Raw genomic sequence first — 9,615 nt, 5'->3', positions numbered from 1 at the left:
ATTAACACTGATTTATTACTCATTTTTTTATTAACTATCACTGATATTCATTTTTTTATTCACACAATCAATATCAATGATAGTTATTTTTAATTAATGTGATATTATTTATATAATTAAATATATGATAAAATTAATTTATATTAATAGTATATTAAAATTAAATTTTATATATAATAAAATTAAAAAATTTGGTACACTATATTTTGTTCCTTTAAATTTGAGTCTACTACCGTTAATTTAGCATTTAAGTCAATGAGCTAATGAAGTTAAGAAGAAAAAAGAGAAAGAGAAAAAAAGAGAGAATATGAGAGATAAAACTAAAAAATTTTTGTTAGTGTGACAAATTACACTCTAATCTGTAGTATGTACTATACAAAGAATGACTTTATATACAAGTGACTAACAAAATTATTATTCTAACTAAATGTACAAGCTGTGCTAACTAGAGTAAAGATATAAAATGAGGAGCTAACTATAGTAAATAAATTACCTAACTTATACATCTTAGTCATGCTAACAAAGTTACTATAATGGATAGCCAATTAATCATTAAGAAACTCTAACATCCTCTCCTCAAGTTTGGAATGTGAAAGTTGATCATTCCAAGCTTGGAATAAAAAGAATTAAAGGGTGCTGATGGCAGTGCCTTGGTAAACATATATGCAACTTGATTTGTGGAAGAAATAGATAACAATTTTAGGCTAATTTCGCTACGTTACTAATAGTATTTCTGTCAACTTCTGCCAATTCTAATTTATAACAGTATTTAATGGAAGTGTCTTTGTGGATGTCTCTAATAAAAATATTTTTATGACTGTATCTAATGAAAGTGTCTTTATAGATATATTTTCTGGATGTGCCTCTTTATACATGTGTTTAAAATATAATAATTATTTATTGTTGGTAATAAGTTGACAGATAATATATTGGTAACCTATACTTTTCCTTTTAAGGTATCATCTTAAGCACGATCTCTCACCGTGTGCAATAAATTTAATAAATTTTGTGCATTCGTGGAAGACTGAATTAACAGCAATATGTAAAACAAATTGATCATCGCAAAAAGAGTAAATGGCTTTAGGAATTTAAGACCAAAATCAGAGAGAATATATGTTAGCCAAACACTTTTACAAGTTGCAAGAGCAAGAGTTCTATATTCAACTTCAGCAAAAGATCAAGTCACAATTATTTGTTGCTTGCTTTTTTAACTTATCAAAAAAGATCCAAAAAAAAAACAATAGTCAACGACAGAATGACCAGAGTTAGGACATATCTCCCAGTTGGAGTCTGTGTAGTTGATGAGTTTGAGGTCACCTGAGATTAAAAACAATAAGCCACTGGTTGGAGAGCTTTTAAGAAACCAAAGTATATGAAGTGCAACTTTGAAATGAGCATTAGCATAATCAAGATATTGACTCAACTTGCTTACAGTAAAATTGATGTCAAGCTTGGTATTAGTCAAGTAGATAAGGTGACCGATGAGACAACTATAAGAAGTAGCATCATTTAAGGATAAACCTGAACATTTAGAGAGAACTTTGTAATAATTCATCGGAGTGCTGGAATGTTTTGCATCAAGAAGTTCAAATTCTTCTAATAAATTAAGAGTGTATTTCCGTTGGTATAGAAAAACACCAGCACTGCTTCGAGCGACTTCCATGTCTAGGAAGTATTTAAAATTTTCCAAATCTTTGATGCTAAATTGATCATTAAGAAACTTTTTTTACATTCTGAATTTCATTCAAGTCATTTTTAGAAAGTACTAGATTATCTTCATACTCCAAAATGATTGTGAATTTGTCAGAGTGATTTAGTGAACAACAAGTGATCACTCTTTGATTGATAGTATCTATAATTGATGAGTTGTACATAATTTACTATTCTATTGTCTACTCACTTGTTTTAAGCCATACAAGATTTTTTTGAGTTTACAGACTTGATTAGGAGTCGCAGTAAGTTTGGGTAGCACCCTCATGAAAACATCTTCCTCTAATTCAGCATGGAGAAAACCGGTGTTTACATCCAATTGGTAAAGAAACCAATTCTCTCTAACTTCCAATGTAAGCAAAATGCGAAGTGTGGTCATTTTAATAATCAGACTATAAGCATCAAAGTAATCAAAACCTGGTATCTGAGTAAATCATTTTGCCACCAGTTTAGCTTTGTGTCTCTCGATGGAACCATCAGACTTGTATTTAATTTTAAAAATTCACTTGCATCCTATAGCTTTTTTGTCTCAAGGAAGAGTAATAAGAACTCATGTCTTACTTTTCTCAAGAGCATGCACTCGGCAGTAATTGCATTTTTCCAACAATCATGAAGAATAATGTGTTCCTATATTTATGGTTCTATGTGAGAGGAGATATCTAAAAATAATACTTTGTGAGAAGGAGACAATTTTTCATAACTTACCTAATTGGAGATGTGGTGAATTTTAAAATTGTGAGATGATGAAGTTACTGACGTGGATAGCTAATTAATCATTAACAAGCTTCAATAACTATTATTTAGAGTTTAAGATCTAGAATTAGAGTTTGTTTGGAAACCATTTAATATGAAAAAAGAATTCTATTTCTTTTAAGAAAAGAATTTATTTCTATATTAAAACTCAATTCCATGATTTAGAATGACTATAATATATTAATAGAATATAATCAAATTTAAAAAGTATGTGATGGAATTTGAAAATTAAACTCCTTTTGGTCTGATTTACAAATAAAGAAAAAACAAGAATTGGAATTCTCAACGGAATTCAAATTATTTTTTTTAGATAATTACATCTCCACCCAACTCCAAAGAATGTGGGTATAGTTCCAAAGAACAGTAACAAAAATAGGGCAACAACAACAAAAGAAAACATAAAAATTAGTATTAAACAGCAAACAGGGAGCAAAAGAATATAATGATTTTAACTCCTCCAAAGACACTTCAAGATGAACCCGATCAGTTATACAATATCAATTCATAATCATTCTCTTTCCAACTTTTACTCTGTAGAATTATTGGCCATTTTCATAGATCAGTAAATCATGCATCAAAGATCATCTTTTTATGTCTTCTTATTCACCTTAGACTTGATATTTGCACTCATAAGTACATCAAATACTCCTATATTGTCGATCTTAATACCATCGATTTGTGCATTCTACAACTTCCTCCTTTAACTTCTCTAATACCAACACTCCATTATTAAACACAATGTTATTTCTACATCTCCATGTGCACCATATTACAAAAAAAAAATACCATCTACACTTCCTTCACACTTTTCCTTATCTTTCTATCCATCCACACCTCAAAGCATTTTTTGGTGGTTCCTGGCCAAATCCAATTCACACTCCAATCCACCAAAATTGATCCCCACAACTTTCATATACGATCACATGAAAAAAACAAGTGATGTATCGTCTCCAATTTATCCTTACATAAGGCACAAAAGGATTCCGCTTCTGGAACAATCTTAAACTTACATAATCTATCTCTAGTATTCAATCTTTCTAAAATTATAAACCACACCAGCAACTCAACTCGTGGAGGCACATACTTTTTCACAATTGTTTCATAAAATTATACATATTGGGTTCCACTCTTATCTCCTTATTCTTATATACCACATTTAAAAAAGATTTAACAGAAAAATTATATTGCTTGTCATGCTTCCATTTCAAAGTGTCCACCTCTTCTTGTCTAATTCCGATTTTTGACAAAATTATAAGAAGCTTTACAAGGTATTGTTCTTTTCATTCCCATAAAGCTCTTCTCCATTATAGGCTACATCTCCAAATATAACCATCTCAAATGCCACACTTACTGATTGAGCACTCCTTGTTCAACGTCACCCTGTATAAACTCAAGAATACCTCTTTCAATCTACCTTCCCTTACCTAAAGGTCATTCCAGAATTTGGTTTTAAATCCATTACCCACTTGCAATTAAAAACCCTCTTAATATATACCCACAAGACTACTCTCACTCATACGTATGTTGCCGATGTCAATCCATACACCCCAAGTTCTCTTCAAATTTTGATTTTCAAAGGACACACCACCATCAAAGTTATTGCAAGAGCAAACTACTTTCTTCCAAAGCGCATATTCCTCCTTATTGAACCTCCACCACCACTTAAATAATAGAGCAGTATTCTTTAAGGATATGTCTCCCACCCCCAAACCTCCTTGGTTTTTTGGTTTTTGTACAACACTCCACTTTACTGTTAGCATACCCTTTCCATCATTTGTCTTATCCCAGAAAAATCTCGACTGTAGAAAAACAATCTTCACAGCAATAGTCTTTGGGATTTTGATCATGCTAAGATAATACATAGGAAGGCTATTTAGGACAGCCTTTATAAGGACTAGTTTACCTGCCTTTGTTAAAAACTTTCCTTTCCAACCCTTAAGTATTTGTTCTATCTTCTTTATAATAGGATCCCATATCTTCATGCATTTTGGATTTGCCCCCTAGAGAAATTCCCAAATACTGGATCGGAAGTTTAGTTTTGTTGCACTCCAAGATACCACACGCTTCATCAATTGTCTCTTCTTCACAGTTTAAGCCAATGACCATAGATTTTTCATAATTGATCTTTAGACCAGACATTATCTCAAAGTCCTGTAAAATCCTCTTATAGTTCATCACAGACTCAACGTCATAAGGACAAAACAAGATTATGTCATCTGTGAACTGTAAGTGTGAGATCCGTATCTTGTCTCTACCTATCTCCAAAGGTTTTATTCTCCCAATTTGAGACAACCTTTCAAGCATACTATTCAACACTTAACCAACTAGGACAAATAAGAATGGGATCATAGATCACCCTGACGTAAGCCCCTATGTAGCTTAAATGGAATGGTTGGTGTTCCGTTCACCAAATTGGACATAGATGCTGTTGTGAGGCACACACGAATCCACTCTCTCCACTTTTCTCCGAACCCCATATTCTCCAATACTACATCCACAAAACTCCATCTGACCCTGTCATAAGTCTTCTAAAAATCAAGTTTAATCAACCAAGCCGGAGCCTTCTTCTACTTTAACCAATTACCTGCTTCACAAGCTATTAATGCGCCATCAACAATCTTCCTCCCTTTTACAAACGCATATTGTTCTTCACCCACCAAGGCAATCATCAACGGTTGAAGTTTTTTTTGATAGTAGCTTTGCTATTACTTTGTATATACACCCCACCATACTAATTGAGCGATAATCTTTTAACTCATTAGACCCTCCTTCCTTATGCGCTAACACCACCCAAGTCAAGTTAGTTTTCTTTGGGAGCATCCCTTTATCAAAAAAATCTTGCACCATACTACAAAAATCCCCACCCACCACACCCCACAACTTCCTTATACATTTGAAATTGAAACCATCTGGACCTGGAGCTCTAGATGGTTCACAATACCAAACCGCATCCTTTATCTCTTTCATTAGCGGCATTTTTTCTATCCAATCAGCCTCCTCCTTTGTAATTTTATTCATCATTCCATCATTGAATCCAACATGAAGGTGTTGATCTTCAATGTACAGTTTCATGAAAAATCGCCGAATCTCCTTCTTGATTCTTGTCAGACGTTTAAACTATCTTCCGTCAATACAAACTGAGTCAATAATTTTGCAATTTTTTTATTTTTTACTATATTATGAAAAAACGTGTATTTCGATCCATATCTAAAGCAAATTTTGATCTTGATAGTTGTTTTTAGTATAATTCTTTCATGTCATACCACTTTTCAGCTAAAATTTTGAGGGTCTTACTCTGTGTTATAAGACAATCGTCCACCTCCTTATCCTCCATTCAAATTATTTATTTTTAATTGTTTCAATACAAGAAAAAAATTTAATTTTAATTCTTAGTATTTTAAACAAGTTCTTAAAATTTAAGAGATGATAAATTTCAATGATAACATCTAAAAAGGAAACTAAAATCAAATTCTAATATTAGTATGTGTGGCATGTGTATTGAGGGCAATTTACATAAATCACGTTAATTTAGCTATAAATTTTATTTAGATCGCTTGATGTAATTTTATTTAATCTGTAAGTCTATAACATGTCTTATCTATTTTAAAACAATACTAGTGTAAAAATCCGTGCTCAGCACGAAAAAATTTATAAAAGTAAGAAAAAAATTTATATGTTTCGATATTTAAAACAAAAATACAAAATAATTATTATTTTAAGAAATTTATAAAATTATTATCAAAATCAAAGTTTAACTTAAAAAAGGAAGTAATAATTATTTTATATATTTTAAAGTAAAATAATTATACACTGATACAGAATTTAAAATAAAATTAAAATATTTACATTAAAATACTATTTTTTCAAAGACTTCACTATAAACAACATTAATAGTTGAATTTGCAGACATTCCTACGTGATTCATAAGTAAAACTTTTAAACCTCTCTTACTTTTAACTCTTGAAAGTGCCACATATAGTTGGCCATGTGTAAAAACTGGTCTGGACAAGTACAATCCAACATGAGATAAAGTTTGTCCCTGAGACTTATTAATTGTCATGGCAAACGATACTATTATGGGAAACTGTCTTCGTTGGAATCTAACTGGACGGTTTCATTTGTTGGTACCATATTCATTCTTGGAATCAAAGCAATATGACCAACATTGTTACCCGTTAAGACTTCACATTCTATGACATGATTTCCAAGCTTCCTAATTTGTAGCCTTGTACCATTACAAAGACCACTGGGTTGGTCAATATTCCTCAGTAACATCACCGGAACACCAACCTTGAGTATTAATTTATGTGGAGGCAAACCAGAGCAATTTATACTATTCAGTAATTCAGGACCATAGAGATCTAGTTGACTCTCCATATTCCCTGCATCCATACATATGGAATCCGAACTAAGATATAGTTTTTCCCCTCCAGGAATGATAGCCATCAGATGGTTGTTGACCTCTTCAACGATGTCTAGTGTGGGAGCCAATATAGTTCTTGCTTTGAAAAAATCCTTTGAGGACATGTTTTCCAGAATATTTGGATAAGAAAAATGACCTAACTCATCAAATGCCTGGTCCGAAGAAGGAATAACAATATCTCCTGGAAGACATATCTCAGATTCACCATCCATATTGTCACCTATTAGACAATCACCAACTTCCAATAACCACTCACCAAATTGCTCTATCTCATCTTGATCTGAAGCAGTCGTTCCTACAGAGAGTCTCATGTTTTTTGTTAATTTGAGCACCTGACAAAACTTCCAAAGGTAAGACGAATTCACGGTTATATGAACGATATCTTGTCTCGATCCTCATGGAATGACAGGAAGAATTTGTCTAAAGTCTCCACCTAGTACAACTACTTTTTCTCCAAATGGCAAATCTTTGCTATATGTTGGAGAACACCTCATGATGTCACCCAAGCATTTATCAAGCGCTTCATAGCAGTACCTACTAGCCATTGGGGCCTCATCCCAAATTATAAGTTTGGCTTTCAACAGTAACATTGCTTGAGGGGAACCAGGTTTGATGTTACATACAGAATCCTCAGTTATATTCAGCGGTATTTTGAACCTTGAGTGTGTCGTTCTTCCATTGGGAAGAAGTAAAGATGCAATACCACTCGAAGCAACGTTTAACACTATATCACCCCTTAAGCGAATCTCAGCAGACATAAGGTTCCAGAGAAATATTTTTCCAGTACCTCCATGACCATACACAAAGAAAAAACCCCCTTCATCACAATACACAGCTGTAACAATTTTATCGAATGCATATCTCTGCGCAGGTGTTGCGATGGCTAACATGTCTGAGGCATTTTTCTTTAAATCATCCCTGTTAAAGTTTAGCTCTTCCCTTATAACCCTTTCGGTTAACAAAGAATTATCAACTTCAGTTGCTAAAGGCATAGGAGGATAGTCTTTTAAGGTTTTACCATAGGAATATAAGATCTTGTCTATATCCATTAAGCACAACTGCTTAATCTCATCATCTGACATTGTTAACTCTGCATATTATACGATACCATAAAAATTCAATCAAACTAAAAATGATCAATAAGGAAGAACTTTTATCATTGTAATTAATAGAAACTCACCACTCATGTTCATCACGGCTCTCTGTCGATACAAAATATCATCTGAGAGTTCATGCCAACATCTATCCCAAACATGTTCTGGTCTTGAGATATTGTTGGATGTTAATAGAATGACAAATAACCTCCTAACATATGATCCTGAGGCCCATGAGCTTGCTTCCTTAATTACATCAATGAATTCTTTGTCATCTTGCAAGAGTCCAAGGGCGAAGCATGCATCTCTATACGTAGCATAAATTGTTCCTCCTACTATTCTTATATCTCGAAAACTCGTACATCCTCTTTGAGTATTCAAGAGAAGTAGTTGGTAATATTTTTCGGTATTTGCTGCAAAAAAAACTTAGTTAAAATTCCACTTTTAAGTTGTTAAATGGATTAAGCTACGCTATTTTAATTATTATGTAGCTTCACATCCGCATAAGAATAATTTTTCTAAAAAATATAAAAAAATAAAAAATCGTATAATCTACAAATTATAACTGTTGAAAGTTATTTGAACATTTATTTTCTAGTGTAGATAAATTGAATAAAATGGACATGGGGTACAGGCTGTTAAGATTTTAAATTTAAATCCTTAAATAAGTAAGATCAAAATTGAATGTAAACTCGTCATTACCTGCAGGTACATGAGTCAACCTTTCAATTGCGAAGCCTTTCTTTCTAGGAAACCACTTTGAAGAATCGTCCTTCCAAACAAACTTGGTTGGAAACTCAGCATAAGTCAGACTTCGAGCATAAGGATATGACATGTTCGCTGCCATCCATCCCAAAAACATGGACTTATGAAATATTGCTCTTTCGACGATATCAGTCACATTAGAAGTTTCACCATAAACCACAGGTTTCTCATCCTCCAAATGGAATGGAAGTCTAATCACAAATGGTTCTTTCTCTTGGATTTCGTATCCAAATAGACGCCAGACTGCCTCACATGCCGAAATATACCTACAATCGTAGTAATTCCTAATTTCGTCAACAACTTGTGTGGCTTGTGACGGATCACCAGCATTGTATAGAGTAGCTGTTACGCGGTCATTATCCTTGTGTACATACTTAAACAGATACTTAATAGAACTTGTTTGGCATGTGTATTCCACATTTTTGTGGCACCCGAACTTGAGCAACAATTCTGGATTATACGGAACAATGAACTTATTGTCTAGTACACATTCCCTTTTTTTCACTGTTCGACCGTTATCAGTACGCCTATATTTGGAAAATCCGGCCTCATCAATGAGTGTTCGCTGTCTAAACTCTTTAGGATAGAACTTTGAACAGGATCCATTCTTCATGCAAGGTGAATTATTGTTGTACGGACCACATGGACCATGTACCATGTAATTTTGAACAGTTCCATGTAGATTTGGCATTTCATTTTAACCAGGAATCTCAGCTGTTATATGTTTGTCTATGTCATCTGGTGTTTGTGGCTTGAACTCGTTACTCATGAATAAAAGGATATGTGTATGCGGAAGCCCTCTTTTTTGAAACTCTACAGTGCAAACGTCTGAAAATTGAAAAAGACAAATGAGCAAAGCATTACAACATA

The 9,615-nt window shown here is 33.1% G+C and overlaps 2 protein-coding genes across 2 annotated transcripts; both read right to left on the bottom strand.

The window, feature by feature from the left end:
• Window positions 1-6,537: 6,537 nt before the first annotated feature.
• On the bottom strand, window positions 6,538-7,197 carry LOC107471015 (uncharacterized). Its single transcript, XM_016090455.1, has one exon. It carries the CDS (start codon window positions 7,195-7,197, stop codon window positions 6,538-6,540), a length of 660 nt encoding a protein of 219 aa, XP_015945941.1.
• An 84-nt stretch (window positions 7,198-7,281) lies between these two features.
• On the bottom strand, window positions 7,282-9,436 carry LOC107471014 (uncharacterized). Its single transcript, XM_016090454.1, has 3 exons — window positions 8,683-9,436; window positions 8,067-8,393; window positions 7,282-7,976 (listed from the first exon to the last, which is right to left on the bottom strand). Exons 1-3 carry the CDS (start codon window positions 9,434-9,436, stop codon window positions 7,282-7,284), a joined length of 1,776 nt encoding a protein of 591 aa, XP_015945940.1.
• Between the last annotated feature and the right edge of the window lie 179 nt (window positions 9,437-9,615).

The sequence above is a fragment of the Arachis duranensis genome, chromosome 10 (genome assembly GCF_000817695.3).
Source record: "Arachis duranensis cultivar V14167 chromosome 10, aradu.V14167.gnm2.J7QH, whole genome shotgun sequence".
Lineage (NCBI taxonomy): Eukaryota > Viridiplantae > Streptophyta > Magnoliopsida > Fabales > Fabaceae > Arachis > Arachis duranensis.
The sequence above is the reverse complement of the archived record's forward strand: the minus strand, read 5'-3'. Positions and strand labels throughout refer to the sequence as shown.